The 18,332-nt window shown below is 43.4% G+C and overlaps 1 protein-coding gene across 2 annotated transcripts in view; it reads left to right on the plus strand.

Annotated features, from left to right (window-relative positions):
- The window catches only part of HSPA12A (heat shock protein family A (Hsp70) member 12A), a 53,453-nt gene that overhangs the window by 16,970 nt on the left and 18,151 nt on the right, over window positions 1-18,332 (plus strand). For both annotated transcript variants that reach the window (XM_038757727.1, XM_038757726.1), the window contains exons 2-6: window positions 2,192-2,277; window positions 3,471-3,598; window positions 6,292-6,478; window positions 7,046-7,150; window positions 8,494-8,610. In XM_038757727.1, coding sequence (XP_038613655.1) covers window positions 2,192-2,277; window positions 3,471-3,598; window positions 6,292-6,478; window positions 7,046-7,150; window positions 8,494-8,610 — 623 coding nt within the window. The remainder of the gene's footprint in view (window positions 1-2,191; window positions 2,278-3,470; window positions 3,599-6,291; window positions 6,479-7,045; window positions 7,151-8,493; window positions 8,611-18,332) is intronic.

Raw genomic sequence — 18,332 nt, forward strand, 5'->3', positions numbered from 1 at the left:
GTTGGGGGTATAGGGGTGCTTGGAGGGAAACGGAAGGAGGAGAAAGAGAGAGAGAGAGAGAGGAAGAAGGGAAAAATAAAGGGGAGGGACAGGACATCTACTCTCCATTGCAGCACCAATTTTTCTGTCTTCTGCTACCATCGTTGCTGCCACCAGCCAGGAAGTAGTGGCTCTGGGCTTGGAATGATAATAATAGTAATAATAATAATAATAGTGGTATTTGTTAAGCACTTACTATATGCCAGGCACCTTGACTAAATGCTGGGATGGATATAAGCGAATCGAGTTGAACACAGCCCCTATGTCACGTGGGGCTCACAGTCTTAATCCCCATTTTACAAATGAGGTAACTGAGGCCCAGAGAAATTAAATTACTTGTCCAAGGTCAACAGCAGACAAGTGTCAGAACCAGGATTAGAACCCAGGACCTTCTAACTTCCAGGCCCTTGCTCTTTCTATGAGGCAGTGCAGGAGCCCCCCAGATGGCCTTGCAGGGTTTCGTTGATCACCACAGTGGCTCTGAAGTCCTGCTTCATCCTCAGACCATGCTCCAGGTTGTTAGGGGAGGCTGGAGGGGGGGAAAAGGGCATGTTTACTCAATAATAATAGTAATAATAATAATAATAACAACAACCACCATCAGCAATCATATATATTGAGCGCTTGCTGCGTGCAGAGTACTGTACTGAGTGTTTTGGAGAGTGCAATATAACAGTTTGTAGACATGAAATATTATTATTATCATTATTATTATTGTGGTAACAGTTTGTAGACACAAAATATTATTATTGTGGTATTTGTTAAACGCATACTAAGTGCTAAGCACTCTCTTAAGCGCTGAGGAAGATACAAGGTAATAAGTTTTCTCATTTGTAGAAGGGGATGTGTTCTCCTGTGTATTTAGACTGAGTCCCATGTGGGACAGGGATTGTGTCTGACCTGATTATCTGGTAATTACCACAGTATTAAGTACAATGCTTGGTGCATAATAGGCACTTAACTAGTGTTACAGTTATCAGTATGAGAATTGATATTTTTTTGAGGAGGCAAACAATGACTTGTGAGATACAGGCATCTTCCTGAGCATCTTGCGGGAATAAGGTGGGTAATTTACAGGGAATTTTAAACAAGGGGCGGGGCTCCCTGCCTTTCTGCCAATAAAACCAAATCGTAAAGGGTGGGCCCAGGTGATTCTAAAGGTGATAATTTTCTGAGGAAGTAGTGACTCAGAACCAGCTTCTTGGGACTGAGGGTAGTGGGAGAGTTTAAAGGGATTTGGCATGTCACATGATTCAGAGAGGGCTCTTAGAATAAGCCCGGCCTAATTTGGAACACATTAAAGCTCTTAGAACAGTGGTCTGCATATAGTAAGTGCTCAATAAATACCATTGATTGATACTGACAGTAAGGGATCTGGCTGGGTTTTTTTTCCCCTCACAAAGGAGTTCAAGTTTTTTTGTTTTTTTTTTTAGATTTCAGTCCATCAGTCCATCAATCAGCATAGAGTGCCTACTATGTATGGAAACACTGTACTAATCAATCAGTCAGTGGTTTTTGTTGAGCACTTACTGTGTGGAGAGGACTGCTTGGGAGAGTACAGTACAACATAGTTTGTAGACACGCTAAGAATTAAGAGCTTGGCAATGTATGACTGAAGTAAAACAAATTTTCTTTGCCTTCAAGGATCTTACAGTCTAACAGATGAGGCAGGCAGACAAAACTTAGAGTGGGAGCAGGAGGAAGAACAAGAAACAGGGAAGAATGACTGACACAATGGAAAATCTTAATAAATATTGAGTACATATATACATAAATGCTGAATATGTACAAAAATATAAAACTGCTGAGGGTGACTGTTGAGTTGATGCTACTTTAGATGTTGTGAAATAAGATGTTGTCAAAAATATTTTGATGGGCTATGGAAATGGGAAGAGCTGTGATCTGGTAGATTTGGGAGGGGAAGAGGAGGTTCCAGACTGGGAGAATGGTGTGAGCAAGGGGTCTAAGGCGGAAGAGCCAATCAAGTGTGATCTCACAGAAACAGAGGTGGGAAGTAACCACCCACTTTTCCTGGAGACTGGGGCACTAGCTAACTTGTCAGGTTGACCAAGGACAGCGTAACGTATAATAGGTCTTTCGTAGACTGAGCTGGAGTCATGACAGTTCTGAAAATTCTTGAATTGTGTTTCAGAAATGGCTCCTACATCTGCCTACTCCTCACCAGCCAAGAGCTTGGGGGATCCAGGGATCACACCACTGTCTCCCTCACATGTTGCGGTAAGGAGTATGTTCTGTCTTTCAGGGTCATCACTGCCCTTGTTTGGGTGCTATGCCTTACTGAACTGGATGGGTTCTTTCACTGGCTCACCGAGTAGAAGGTTGAGTTTCTAAAGTCATCATCTTGATATCCCCTGTTGGACAAAATTTGTGAATGACTTCATGATGGGGCCAAAGATGAGCCCTTATTATGTTGCGAGAAAAGGAACAGTCCTGGAAATTAAGGGCTCCACTTCTCTTCCTGAACTTTTTTTCATTTTCACAGTTCCCTGAAATGTCCCAAAATTCCTTTCCAACACCTACTGCTTAGATGCTGACCTGGCAGAATGTGTACTGGGCAAATAAATAAAGTTCATAGTTGTGGATTTGAAGGGTTTTGAAGATCTGTCAAATAGGCTGAGAGGTGACGCCTAATAAAATGATTCCAGTTCAAACCAGGTAGTAATTCTGTCATTTATAACTGCCATCTATTTTGACAAAATAGCTTTGTCAATTATAGAGAATTTTCTACATGCGAAAAATGATAGATTGCATTTCAGTTAAAACTATTTGACTAACTAGAGCAGGTTATAGGTCCTGCGTATAGGTCCAAGGAGTATTTGGTAGTTTATGGATTTCCCCCCGTGTTTTTGCTATTCCTGGGAAATAAATGTTTAGGTAGCAGTTGGAGTGGATTTGCAAATTAAGGGCAAAGGAAAATTACTGAAAGAAAGAACATGTGCCTAAGATTTTTAACCATTTATAGGGTGGATATCTGTGGATTGGTATGTGTGGGGTGTGGCTACATCAGAGCATAAATTCAAACTCCCCAAATGCACAAAAGTGCAAGCCACATTGAGTCCAGCTCTTGGTTTTCTCCACTTCAATAATTAGCCATGTTAAAGCTACGCTAGCTAAGTAAGTAAGCAAGCCAGAAAGCTCCCTCACCTAATTAACTTGGGCTGGGTATCCTCATTAAATATATATCGAGAGGCCCGTTGAATTTTCCTGTCCATTAAGCCATTCATTGTACTAATGTCTGATATCCATTAGATGCAGTCACTGCCTCTGGTCTGGCGCTGGCAAAAATCTGACTGACATGATCTCTCCTTGTCATCTCTCCAGGAGCGGGGAGTGTGGGGCAGAGGGCGGGATAGAGTTTCTCTCAGAAAGCATTACTCAACCAAGTCATCTTCGCCTTCTCTCCTTTCCAGAACGACTCTGATCCAAATGTCCCCGAGCAGCAGGCCTTTCTTGTGGTCGTTGCTATTGATTTTGGCACCACTTCCAGCGGTTATGCCTACAGTTTCACAAAGGAGCCAGAATGCATTCATGTCATGAGGTAAGCACTGCATTGCAGTCCCCTCCAGTGAGCCAGAGCGATCTCTGGTCACCTCAGGGAATTGGACGTGCGCTCCTATCTGCTGTCATCAGGAAGTCTATCTGTGCCAGCGGGTCCTCATGAGGAGAGCATCGAGTTGTCAGTGACCACGGTCAGTGAAAGGAAGGCTGCTGGACTCAGACTTTGTCAAAAATTCATGCCCCAGGAGAACTTTCCTCTTTAAATTTTGTGTTTTCTTTCAACTGAAAAATTAGTAGTAATAAAAAGAATTATTATTGTACTTGTTAAATGCTTACTCTGTGCCAAGCACTGTTCTCAGTGCTGGAGTAAATACAAGTTAATCAGGTTGAATGCAGTCCCTGTTCCCCATGGGGCTCACACTCTTAATCCCCATTTTGCAAGTGAGGTAACTGAGGCACAGAGAAGTGAAGTGACTTGCCCACCGTCACACAGCAGACAAGTGGGTGGAGCCTTTCATTGACTCTTCCTCTGCCTCCCACCCTCGTAACTGTGTGAGTCCCTCAAGGCTTAGTTCTGTGTCTTCAATTCTCCATCTACACCCACTCTGTCGGTGAACTCATTCATTCCCATGGCTTCAACTCTCATTTCTCCACAGATGATTCCCAATCCGACCTCTAGCCCTGATCGGATGATTCCCAATCCTACCTCTTTAGCTTTGATCTCTCTCCTTCTCTGCAGCCTTACATTTCTTCTTGCCATCAGGCCATCTCCAATTTACCATGTCCATGTCTCATCTTCCCACCTTAATCCTGTCTTCCCCCATCTTTCCAATCACTGTAGATAACACTACTGACCCCCGTATCTCACAAGGACATTTAAGCTCTACTCTTTTTTTTCCTCATTCAGTCCACGTATTCAGTCTGTCATCAAAATCCTGACGGTTCTACCTCCACAACATCCCCTTTCTTCTTCATTTAAACGGTTACTATTCTCATCCAAGCACTTATCCTATCCTGCTTTGACTACTGCAGTTGCCTCCTTGCTGACCTCCCTGCCTCCTGTCTCCACCTACTTCAGTCTTAACACCTTTCTGTCTGGATCATTTGTCTAAAATTCATTCAGTTCACCTAACTCTATTCCTCAAGAACCTCCAGTGGTTTCCCATTCACCTCCGCATCAAACACAAACTCCTCACCATTGGCTATGAAGAACTCAATCAGCTCGCCCCCTCCTCCTATCTTACCTTGTTGATTTCCTGCTACAATCCACCCCACATTCTTTGCTCTTCCAACACCAACCTACTCACTATAGCTCGATCTTGTGTCTCTCTCTGCTGGCCCCTTGCCCAAGTCCTCCCTTTCGCCTGGAACTCCCTCCCACTTCATATATGACAGACCACCACACTCCCTACCTTCAGAGTCTTATTCAAATACATCTCTTCCAAGAGGCCTTCCCTGGCTAAGCCCTCATTTCCCCAACTCCCTCTTCCTTCTGTATTGCCTATGCACTTATAATAATAATAACAATTATGGTACTATGTGCCAAGCATTGTTCTAAGCACTGGGGTAAATACAAGGCAATCAGGTTGTCCCACATGGGGCTCACAGTCTCAATCCCCATTTTACAGATAAGGTAACTGAGGCACAGAGAATTTAAGTGACTTGCCCAAGGTCATACAGCTAACAAGTCAGAAAAGCAGAGGCTGGGATTAGAACCCACAACCTCTGACTCCCAAGCCCATGTTCTTGCCACCAGGTCATGCTGCTTTAACCTGCTAGAATCTGTACCCTTTAAGCATGTTGTATTCACCTCACCTTCAGCCCCACAGTGCCTATGTACATATCCATAATTTATTGTTTGTCTCCTCTCCTAGACTATAAATTCTTTGTGGGAAGGGAATATGCCTACAACTCTGCTTTATTGCATTCTCCCAATTATTTAGTTCAGTACTTTTATTCATTCATTTATTCAGTTATATTTATTGAGCGCTTACTGTGTGCAGAGCACTGTACTAAGCACTTGGGAAGTACAATTCAGCAACAAATAAAGACAGTCCCTGCCCATAAATCCCTCCTTACTTTTCCACAGTAAGTGCTCAATAAACACCATTGACTGAATGTTTGATTCACCACTCCTGGTTTCTGAGCAGAGATTAACACATTGTTTGGGGAATCTATTGATTTATTTTTTTAATAGCAGTAGAAATATATCAGTTCTCAAAGATTAAGGACCACCAAATTAATTTCCTTTAAGCCATAGGTTTCGTTCAGCTATGGCATTTGTTAAGAGCTATGTGCCAAGCCCTGTGTTAAGCACAGAGAAGCAGCGTGGCTCAGTAGAAAGAGCACGGGCTTTGGAGTCAGAGGTCGTGGGTTCAAATCCCGGCTCCGCCACTTGTCAGCTGTGTGACTTTGGGCAAGTCACTTAACTTCTCTGGGCCTCAGTTCCCTCTTCTGTAAAATGGGGATGAAGACTGTGAGCCCTACGTGGGACAACCTGATTACCTTGTATCTACCCTAGCGCTTAGAACAGTGCTTTGCACATAGTAAGCGCTTAATAAATACCAACATTATTATTATTATTATTAAGCCCTGGGATAGAAGCTAGATAATTAGATCAGACACAGTCCCTCCCACCTGGGGTTCCTGGGAGTTCCAGACTTCAGAGGCAACCAAATCTTTTAGAACTCCAGTCAAGCACATAGGATCAATATGAATTTCCTTATTTCTTAGACGATGGGAAGGTGGAGATCCAGGCGTATCCAATCAGAAGACTCCGACCACTATCCTGTTAACGCCTGAGAGGAAGTTCCACAGTTTTGGCTACGCAGCCAGAGACTTTTACCATGACCTGGACCCCAACGAATCGAAACAGTGGCTGTACCTGGAAAAATTCAAGATGAAACTCCATACAACTAGTGTGAGTTACGTTCTATTTCAGGATGAATGGGGAGGGATCAGGCACCACAAGAGCAGAAGTGGAACTTTAAAATGGGCAGGCTGCTGCCACTCAGCACAAGCAGAAATGGCTTGTTGAGACTTCAGTTCCCCCGTTCATGCAAATGGCAAAATTGGATCACCATGCTTATGTCCTTACTTTCCCCCATGCAGAATAGCAGGACATTTATATTTTGCAAAATCTACTTTCTTTTGTTTCTGTTTCCCCTACCACTTTTCCCTTCCCAGAAACTTCATCACCAGGATTTAATGAACGTTATACACCCTGGACATTTAATGAAATCTCTTATGCTGTATACAAAACTTATTTGGACTTAATAATGATGCTTTGTATTCATCACTCAGGAAATCAGTCCATTCATCGGTGATATTTATTGAGTGCTTTCAGTATGCAGAGAACTGTACCAAGTGCTTGAAAGTGGTGCCACTTCAGTCTTGGATTCTCAACTGATTAGATGACTTCATATTTTAAAATAGCAGCATCTTACTATTTTAATTATTTTAAATATTTTTCCTTTTCTCCCTCTAGAATCTTAATCTGGAGACAGATCTGACAGCAGCAAACGGGAAGAAAATCAAAGCCCTCGAAATATTTTCTTTTGCTCTGCAGTTCTTCAAGGAACAAGCACTAAAGGTAAGGAGGGAGGTTGTTTAAGCCATCACTGGAAACTCATCAGACTTGATCAATAATATTTATTGAACCTTTACTGTGTGCAGAGCACATTACCAATATTTGGGAGAGTACAACTGAAAAGGGAAAGATGATCCCTGCCCTCAAGGAGCTTGCAGCTTGGGGAAGATGCATGTTATCCACGGGACACATTTCACTAGAGTAGAAGCAAGTATTAATCAATAACTGTTGTATTTGATGTCAACAAGCTGAAGAATTGGAGGAATCCTGTAACCAAAGGGAATCTGAATTGCTGTTGTCTCTTGTAGGTAAGAGGACTCGGTCAGTGAGTCTGTCATATTTACTGATACTTACTGTGTGCAGAGCACTGAACTAAGCACTTGGGAGAGTACAATATATCAGGCACATTCCCTGCCCACAATGAGCTTACAGTCCAGTGGGGGAGATAGACATAGAAATATATCAATTACAGATATTTACACAATTGCTGTGGAGCTGGGAGGAGAGATGAATAAAGGGAGCAAGTCAGGGTGACGCTGAAGGGAATGGAAGAAGGGGAAAAGAGGGCTCTGCCACTTATCTGCTGTGACACCTTGGGCAAGTAACTTCTCTGTACCTCAGTTACCTCATCTGTAAATTGGGGATTCAGGCTGTGAGCCCCATCCTGGACTGTGTCCAACCTGATTGTCTTGTATCTACCCCAGTACTTAGGACACTGCTGTGCATATAGTATGTGCTTAATGAATACCATAAAAAGCAGCATATGTATTAAAATTATGCTTTCTGTAAATTAGCTCTCAGCAGCAGATTTCATTATAAATTCCTTTAGATGCCTTTGCATATGGCAATTCATCTCATTATACCAAAAAAGGTATCTAACTGGCATGTAAAGGGTTTAAGGTCTTCACTTTTTAAATAGAACTTAAGTGCTTATTCTGTTCCAGACACTGTACTAAGCACTGAGGTAGATACAACTTAATCAGGTTGGACACAGTCCCTGTCTCACATGGGGCTCACAGTGTTAATCCCCATTTTACAGATGAGATAACTGAGGCACAGAGAAGTGAAATGACTTGCCCAGAGTACCAGCAGACTCTGTGGTGGAGATGGGATTAGAACCCAGGTCCTTCTGACTCCCAGGCCTGTGCTGTATCCACTAGAGCATGCTGCTTCTCATCTCGTTGGCACCTTCTTAACCTGATAGTAATCATGCAGATTTTGGAAACAAACACAACTCAAAACATTATAGAAAAGGGGTTGAGGCTTTCAGCTGAGCCTAGAAGAAAGAGGCTATTTGCAGGAGAGTGAATACTAATGTTTTGTGTGTGTTTCTTTTTTTGATTTAGGAGCTGAGCGATCAGGCAGGGTCAGAGTTTGAGAACTCGGATGTGCGATGGGTCATCACAGTGCCAGCTATTTGGAAACAGCCTGCCAAGCAATTCATGCGTCAAGCTGCTTACCAGGTAAGGTGGAGGAAAGAGATCATCATCAGTGGTATTTAATGAGCACTCACTCTGTGCAGAGCATTATACTAAATGCTTGGGCGAGTATGATACAACAGAGTTGGAAGGCACATTCCCTGCCCACCTGAGTTTACAGCTTAGAGGGATAGAGAGAGAGAGACCACTGGAACAACTCCTAAATGATGAGTGATTTCAGTTCAACTTTCAATGAAAATAATGATTAGTGTTCACATTGGCTTCCGACAAATACCTCAAAGCCAGTTCCTCAACTGTCTGTGAGGAAGAAAGGCTTTCTGTTGTTGCTGAAGGTGGAAGGTGAGTTGTAGAGACTTGAGCCTGCTTCTCATTCACATGAGGTGAGGGGATTAGTGTCTATTTTGAGCACTGAGGTTGTTATATTGAATTGCTTTTTGATAGGTTGTTGTTTTAGTCATATCAACTGATTAAATTAGGCTTTCCTACAGATTCTTCAGGCACAGGGATTTCAAAGGGGGATGTTTACAACTTGCTAGCAGAAGTGAGAAACTATGTTAATCCCCTTTTTACAGATGAGACTAGGGGAGATAGACGTATTTTCCATGGAGGCAAAAGCTCCATAATAATGTTGGGGAATCTATTAAGCGCTTCTTATGTGCCAAGCACTGAACTAAGGTTTGAGTAGCTACGAGAGAATCATTTCAGACACAGTTTATGTCTTACCCCAGGACTCCCAGTCTAAAAAGGAAAACAGTCGGTCAATCATTTTTTTTGAGCACTTACTGTGTGCACAGCACTATACTAAGCACATGGGAGAGAACAATGTAACAAGACACATTCCCTGCACACAGGCACAGAGAAGTGAGTTGACCTACCCAAGGTGACACATGAGCAAGTGGTGGAGCCAGGACCAGAATCTAGGTGTCCTGAATCCCAGTTTGACGCTCTTTCACCCTAGGCAGCACTGCCTTGAGCTCAATGGGACAGTTGAGAGTCAGATGCAGAAGACAGGGTGAGCTGTCAGAAATGATGTAACAGGGAGCTGAGACTTAGGAAAGATTATGATACCAAGAAGAAGAAAAAGTGAATATAGCACTCTGCAGCAAGGGGCAACCTTTACTTGCATATGATTCAGATGGGATTATCAGGCTTGCATTGGCCTTATCAGCCACTCTCTTACACACACACACATGCACCGATAAAATCTCACCTTTGGATTTGATGGAAGTCAACATTAGCATAGGAATATTGAGCACCAGCTAGCTAGATAAAGTTAATCAAGATGACGGTGAAGAGCAAATATACATCTTGTCTGAAAATATGTTGCAGTCCCAGGTCTTATGAAACAACCTCCAAGGAATTGCCACGGCAGAAATATATCCATCTTTTAAATCTTATCCATCATCAGTAATATTTTTGGAGCCCTTACTTATGCAGAGCACTGTAGTAAGTGCCTGGGAGAGTGCAATATAATACATTTGGTAGACACATTCCCTAACCACAATGAACTTAGTCTAGAGGGGGAGACGGACATACATATAAATAAATAAATTACAGATATGTACATAAGTGCTGTAGGGCTGAGGGAGGGGTGAATAAAGGGAGAAAATTCAACTGCAAGGGCAATGCAGAGGGAGTGAGAGAAGAGGAAATAGCGCATAGTCAGGGAAGGCCTCTTGGAGGAGATGTGCCTTCAATAAGGCTTTGAAGCAGGGGAGATAAATGTCTGTCAGATATGAAGGTGGAGGGCGTTCCAGGCCAGAGACAGAATGTGGGTGAGAGGTCGGTGGCGAGATGGATGAGATGAAATTACAGTGATTTAAGTTGGCATTAGAGTATCCAATAGTGTGGACGGGGTTGTAGTAGGAGAGCAGCTAGGTAAGGTAGGAGGGGACAAGGTGATTTAGTGCTTTAAAGCTGATAGTAAGGAGTTTTTGTTTGTAAGGCCTCTGTGGGACGGGGACTTTGTCCAACCCAGCTTACTTATATCTATTCCAGCACTTAGTACCCATGCCTGGAACCTAGCAAATGCTTAACAAATATCACGGTTATTATTTATGTAAACTCGCTGTGGGCAGGGAATATCTGTTATGCTGTACTCTCCCAAGCACTTCGTACAGTCCTTTGCCTACAGTAAGTGCTCAATAAATATGGTAGATGCAGAGGTAGAAAGGCAACCACTGGAGGTTCTTGAGAAGTGGAGAAACATGGAGTGAACATTTTTGTAGAAAAATGATCTGGGTAGCAGAGTGAAATGTGGCCTGGAGTGGGGAAAGACAGGAGGCAGGGAGGTCAGCAAAGGAGGCTGATACAGTAATCAAGGCAGGATAGTAAGTACTTGAATTAACTTGGTAGCAGTTTGGATAGGAAAGGGTGGATTTCAGTGATGTTGTGAAGGTTGAACTGACAGGATTTAATGAATATGTGGGTTGAATGAGAGACAAGTCAAGGATAATGCCAGGGTTATGAGCTTTTGAGACAGGAAGGATAGTGGTACTGTCTACAGTGATGGGAAAGTCAGGGGGCAGACAGGGTTTGGGTGGGAAGATAAGTAGTTCTGTTATAGGCATGTTAAGCTTGAGGTGAGGGCAAGAAATCCAAGTAGAGATGTCTTGAAGGTACGAGGAAATGTGAGACAGAATGAAAGAGCGAGATCAGAGCTGGAGATGTAGATTAGGGAATCATCCGTATAGAATTGGTTATTGAAGCCACATGAGTGAATGAGTTCTCCAAGGGAGTGGGTGTAGATGGAGACTAGAAGGGGACCCCAAACTGAACCTTGAGGGACACCCATAGTTAGGGGTGGGAGGCAGAGGAGGAGCCCACAAAAGAGACTGAGAATGAGCAGCAAGAGAGATAGGAGGAGAACCAGGTGAGGACAGTGTCTGTGAAGCCAAGTTTGGATAATGTTTCCAGGGGTAGGAGGTGGTCAGCAATATCAAAGGTAGCTGAAAGGTCGAGGAAGATTAGGATGGAGTAGAGGCCTTTGGATTTGTCAAGAAGGAGACTATTTGTGACCTTCAAGAGAGAAGTTTCTGTGGAGTTAAGGGGATAGAAGTCAGATTGGAGGGGATCAAGAAGAGATTTGAAGAGGAGAAACTTGAGACATCTGATGTAGACAATCACTCAGAGTTTGGAGAGGAATAGTATGAGGGAGATGGGGAGCAGTTTCATTATGTCATAAGGAAGCATCATGGCTCAATGGAAAGAGCACGGGCTTTGGAATCAGAGTTCATGGGTTCAAATCCTGGCTCCACCAATTGTCACCTGTGTGACTTTGACTTTGGCAAGTCATTTAACTTCTCTGGGCCTCAGTTGCCTCATCTGTAAAATGGGGATTAAGACTGTGAGCCCCCCGTGGGACAACCTGATCACCTTGTAACCTCCCCGGTGCTTAGAACAGTGCTTTGCACATAGTAAGCACTTAATAAATGCCATTATTATTATTATTATAAGGTATTTCATTATTTGGCTAGATTCTCATTTTGTGAGAGAATCATATTCTTCCCTCTCATCCCTTTTCATATGCATTCCCTTTTTTTCCCCTCTGTCACCTTTGTTTTTCCCTCCCTCAATTCTCCTTTCTGCTCATAGTATAGCTAGGCTATGTGAGACCAAAAATTGTTTTGGGTGTTTCATGTAAGTGTGTTGATTAACAGAAGAGATGGGTTTGTGTGCCTGGATCTTTTACTAATTGCATGGAGGAAAAATATATGCCAATTGGAATTTCCCATTGGATAAAACTTGAAGTAATTAGAAAGAAATTAGAAAATGACTCCAGAAAAAGACAGCCGCAGTCATAGGAAGGCACATGGAAAATTATTTTTCCCACTGCATGTTCCCCAGACATAGTAATGATACATACCCGAACTACAGCCAGAGAGAATGTCACGTCCCTTTTCTAGCCTGACAAGGGACCAAGAACATCTGTGCCTCTGTCAATTACTTCCCACAAGAAATAATCGTTTTTCACTGGGCTGTTTTCCTGGAAACCTATCACAAAGTAAACTTTTCCCTGGAACCTGGGGGACTGTGCATTCTGCCCTGTAGGGTTTGGAGGGAATGTATGGAAAGATAGGAAACGGACACAATGGAAGCAACCAGAAGGAGAATGGGATTTCCGGTAAGATTATGCTAGTCAGTGAGGATCAAAGTGCCTCCTTTGTTCCTGCTTTCACTTAGCAGCACTGAGTTTGGATGCCACCAGCGAGCACCCAGGAAAACATTATAGGGACAGTTTTTTCAGAAGGCCCCTTGATTATGGAATGTTACCTCAACCCTTTTGCAGCTCTGAGGTGACATTTCTCACACCATAATTCTTGACTTATTGCCAACAATCAGCCACAGGCCATGATAGCAGATGAGCTTGTTATTTTCCGCAGTATTAAAAGTGCACAGAGATTAATCATTTCCAATTTAATACGTTTTGCATTTCAAGGGACACCCCTCTCCCCCCACCCCCCGCCCCTCCTACCATGTTCTTGCAAACTGGGCTGTCTTCTGGAAAATACCTAGAATACCCTGACAGTGCATCTTATTGTTATGCAGCTGAATTTAGCAGGGCTCATTTTCTTTCCTTCTTTACGTGAAGAACAAAGGGAAGCTTTAGCTAAGGAAGCAAAAATACATGGCTGAGTGCAGCTGTTTGTGCATTACTCAACCGAAATCAGTGACCATCTGACTTCCTGAGATCATATCTACTTCTTTTTGTCCAAGTAGAGAGCTCCACTTGGAAAGATAGTGGGGGTATACCATTGCACTAGATGTGAAGATGTGAGTTGTATCCCCAATGTTCCCAAAGCCCTGGTTATTCGTGGTTACATTAGAGAAGAAGCATGGCCTAGTGGAAATAGCATGGACGAGTCAGAGGTCCCAGGTTCTAATCCCAGCTCTGACACGTGTCTGCTGTGTGATCTTGGGCAAGTGACTTCACTGCTCTGTTCCTCAGTTCCCTCATCTGCAAAATGGGGATTCAGCCCCTGTTCTCTCTCTTAGACTGTGAGCCCCATGTGGGACTTGGTTATCTTGTATCTACCCCAGTGCTTAGTACAGTGCTTGACATACAGTAAGCAACATATAGTAAGTACTTACCCACAGCATGTGTGAAGTATTTGTTATTTCATGAACAGACACTAAGTAATGATGATTATAATAACAATAATAATGGTATTTTCCAATCACTGTACTAAGCTCTGGGATAGATAAGGTACAGTTCTCTGCCCACAGTAAGTGTTCAATAAATGCCATTGATTGAGTGATTGGAGGTTTAAAAGAGATACGAGGTGGGGTTTGTGGCGGCGGGGAGGGGGCAGAGTGAATACAGAAAAATGAGTATATAAAAAGCATACCTGGGTAACAATGAGGACAGTGTATCTACTGAATTTAGCATATGTCCATGGGAAGGGAAATACTTGGCTGTGGGAGACAAGAAACCAGGTTGTAGGGGTAATTCTGATCATTTGCCCCTATTAATGAGTAGCGCTACATAAAAGTAAGGATTTCCTTTATTGATCTCTTTTGCTTTGCAGTCATTCTACTTCAGCCTTCCTTTCTGTACCAGCAGCTATGAAATTAGCATCTGAAAGCTTAGGCTTTTGCTAATACAGTCCTCTGACTGAAGATATGCCAACACAGCACTTAACCTTGTCTGGCTGGGTTGTCTGGAACAAATACCTCAGAGTATCTCACACAGTCACAGGCTCACTGTCAACCCACCACCACCCTCTCCACATTCTGCCTTTAGTTTTCCAAAGACTGACTCCCTTTCTATCAGCTCTCAGCAGGCATTGCCTCCAATTGAAAGATCTATTAGAGACTTTGATCAACCAACTCCTGAAATGGGGCAATTTAGGGAGGAAACTGAGTTTAGTTCAGTGCTCTGCTCACAGTAAGTGCTCAACACGTACCATTGATTGATAAAGGTAGGAGAGGAACAAAAGTTTGTCCCGGGGCCTGACTCAAACAGATTTCTTTCATGGGGATGGAAGAGAAGCTTGTACCCATGCTATTGCAAATGACTCCCTTCTACAGATCCATTAACCAAAGTTCATTTACTGGAAATTCTCTGGTAATTTGGAGATCTGGGAAAGAGAACAGTTATTTTAATATCTGCTCACCTTTCCTTGAGTGCTGTTGTGCGTCCTCTTTCTCTTCTTCCTTCCCATTTTTCCTGAGCGTGGAGAGAATCTGGAGATCGATTTCATTGCTGTTCCTGCTAACCTAGATTTCTGGCAGAGTCTAGCCTGTGGTAGCAGATTCTTAACTAAAGATGAGTCATTGGGTCAAGAATGCTGAAACTTGGATTTAGCAGGGAATAGGTCAGAAGTTCTTCGGAGGGGAGCCAGATACATATTAAAAAGCAGAATGTTTTTGCTACTATTAAGACATTTGAATCAGTTCTCTCCCTCCTATGTGACTTCTCTGATCTGCTACCACCCCACCTTCAAACTCTGCTCCTCTAGCACCTACCTATTCTCTGTACCTTGATCACATATACCTCGACGCTGACCCCTTGCCTACATTCCCCCTTGGGCCAGGAACCCCCTCCCCTTCCTATGACTGTCCACCACTCTTCCCACCTTCAAAACCCTCCTAAAATTACATCTCCTCCAAGTGGCCTTCCCTGACTAAACACTTTATTTCCCCTATCCTCCTCTAACCCTCTTCATCAATTGTGAACCCCCTAATTTATTTGATACTCATTCCAGCCCTTAGTCTGTCTTCCTCTGTAGGCTGTAAGATCCTTGTGGGCAACTCTGTTACATTGTACTTTCCCAAGCCCATAGTACAACACTCTGCACTAAGTACTCAATAAATACCATTGATGAATTGATTAATTTGATCGCTCCTTAAAATTCTAATGTGCCAAACCTCAGGACAGTGAAATGGAAGATTGAAGGAAAATTTTAAGATTTATTTGAGTGCTGATGAAAATGTTTATTTTTGAAATAAACTTCATCCTTCCTTGTATTGTGTGGCCGAGGAATAATGACTGCTTCTCAACCCTGAGGTTCTGAAGCAGTATTAGCAGCATTTATTAAGTGTCTTCTAGATGCAGACTGCTGGATGAGATGCTTAGGAAAGTTGAGAAGTAAAGGTCATGGTCTCTGCCCTCAAAAGGCTCACAGACCTCATTGGAGGTGCTTACAATCTAAACAGTCTTTGCTGTTCCATTTCCTGCATTTCACTGAGCTGGTGGGCACCCATTTTTCACTACTAAAAACTCAGTTTTATGAGAAGACACTCCTTTGTGTTTTGAGCTGTTCAGTACTACACGTCAGACCTGGTTAAACAGTGATTTGCAAGAACTGCAGAGCAGGAGGATTTCAGAACAGTTGATCATAGTCATTAACGACAAATAATAATAGCAATAATTGTGTTTTGAAGTGCTTACTCTGTGACAAGCACTGTACTAAACTCTGGAGTACATGCAAGATAACCAGATTGGGTATAGTCCCTGCCCTGCATGGGACTCAGAGTCTAAGTAGGAGGGAGATCAGGTATTTAATCCCCACTTTACAGATGAAGAAACTGAGGACTGGAGAAGTGGCTTATTTAAAGTCACACAGCAGGCAAGTTTCAGGAAAGCCACGATTAGAACCATGATCCTGACTCGAAGGCCCGTGTGCTTTCCTCTAGGCTACTTTGGTATGCAGACACTCTAGTGTCATGAGGAAAACTGCATTCTGGTGCAGAGCATTTTCTTGGGCTCAGCAGTGTCACTGAGGGGAACAGATACCTCAGAGTATCTCACACAGTCACACGCTCACCGTCAACCCACCACCACCCTCTCCACATTCTGCCTTTAGTTTTCCAAAGGCTGACTCCCTTTCTGTCAGCTCTCAGCAGTCACTGCGTCCAACTGAGAGATCTATTAGAGACTTTGATCAACCAACTCCTGAAATGGGGCAATTTAGGGAGGAAACTAAAAGTTTAGTTCAGTGCTCTGCTCACAGTAAGTGCTCAATACGTACCATTGATTGCTAAAAGTAGGAAAGGAACAAAAATTTGTCCCTGGCCCTGACACAAACAGATTTCTTTCATGGGGATGGAAGAGAAGCTTGTACCCATGCTACTGCAAATGACTACATTGTGTTGTGACTTTGTAAATTCTGTCCACTTTTGCTACTTCTCCTAAGCCCAGACTTCCCAGCTGATTTCAAGCCCCAGTTGCTTACCCAGTATGTTTTCTTATCTAATTATTCCACTAGGCCCAAGTGCAAAGCCCAGCTTTCTTGTTGTTGTTATAGTAAATCCGTGGATTAACACACACATAATACACCTTTAGTTCATCTGCTAACGCTGTTTCCTTTCGTGACCCATTTCCCAAATGTTGCCCTTTGTCACCAGACATGTGGTTCTATGCCCAAGACTGAGTTTCTGTTTGTAGGGTACGTGCATATCACCACAAATGATGGACTGCCCACATCCTCTTCAGTTCCTGCTGTCTCACACTAGCATGACAGGGACAGTGCCTTTGTGGCCTAGTGGAAAGAGCACAGGCCTGGGGGTCAGAGGACATGGGTTCTAATCACGGCTCCGCCACATGTCTGCTGGGTGACCTTGAGGAAGTCACTTAACTTCCCTGTGCCTGTTACCTCATCTGTAAAATGGGGATTAAGACTATGAGCCCCATGTGGGACAAGGGCCTCTCTCGAACCTGATTATCTTGTATCTACCCCAGCTCTTATAACAGTGTTCGGCACATAGTAAGTGCTAATTATGGCCTCTAATGTCAGCCACATTCTAGGATGTCAAACAAAGACACAAGGCCATCATTCTCTGATTTGTTTTTTATTTCCTCTACCAGAAATGTCAATCCCCTTTTTATCGGTTTTACAATTGTTTGGGGCTGGAGGGTTGCAGGGGTAATCCATACTCTTTTTATACTCTAGCGCTACATCCTTCAACTGTCTGTTGGCAAAGAAGTCTTAATGTGCTTGAATCTGTTTAAGAAAGGAAGCACTACAGGGGTCTTCTAATAGCTCAAAGAGGCAATAATGGAAGACACATTCTAGGCATCTGTGAAGGTGGCCCACTGCTGGCTGTGTAGTAAACAAAGCCTGAAACATTGATCAGAAAGAAGCAGGCCATAAGACTTAGGCAAACCCACAAGCAGGACAAATCAGTGTTACCTATGGAGGAGTTCAGGGGCTACTTAGTCTTAAAAAGGATTTTATGGCATCTATATCTTTCATGACTTAGCTGATGCAGGTGATTTTATGCTTTTGAGATGATTCACACCTCTTTCATTATTCAGTCTGGGAAGGCCTCCTGGAGGAGGTGAGCTCTCAGTAGGGCCTTGAAAGGAGGAAGAGAGCTAGCTTGGCGGATGGGCAGGGGGAGGGCATTCCAGGCCAGGGGGATGACGTGGGCTGGGGGTCGATGGCGGGACAGGCGAGAATGAGGCACGGTGAGGAGATTAGCGGCAGAGGAGTGGAGGGTGCGGGCTGGACTGTAGAAGGAGAGAAGGGAGGTGAGGTAGGAGGGGGCGAGGTGATGGAGAGCCTTGAAGCCGAAGGCTATGTTCCAGGCACTGTCTTAAGAGCTGGAGTAGATACAAGTTCATTCATTCAATTGTATTTATTGTGTACTGTGTGCAGAGCACTGTACTAAGTGCTTAATTAGGTAGACACAGTCCCTGTCCCGCATAGGGCTTGTCCAACTATTCCCCCATCACTGACTCCTCTCCACCTTGATTGCCCTGTCATCCCCAAAGCCGTCCTTAGCACTTATGTACAGATTAT

Source organism: Tachyglossus aculeatus, chromosome 16 (assembly GCF_015852505.1).
Source record: "Tachyglossus aculeatus isolate mTacAcu1 chromosome 16, mTacAcu1.pri, whole genome shotgun sequence".
Taxonomy (NCBI): domain Eukaryota; kingdom Metazoa; phylum Chordata; class Mammalia; order Monotremata; family Tachyglossidae; genus Tachyglossus; species Tachyglossus aculeatus.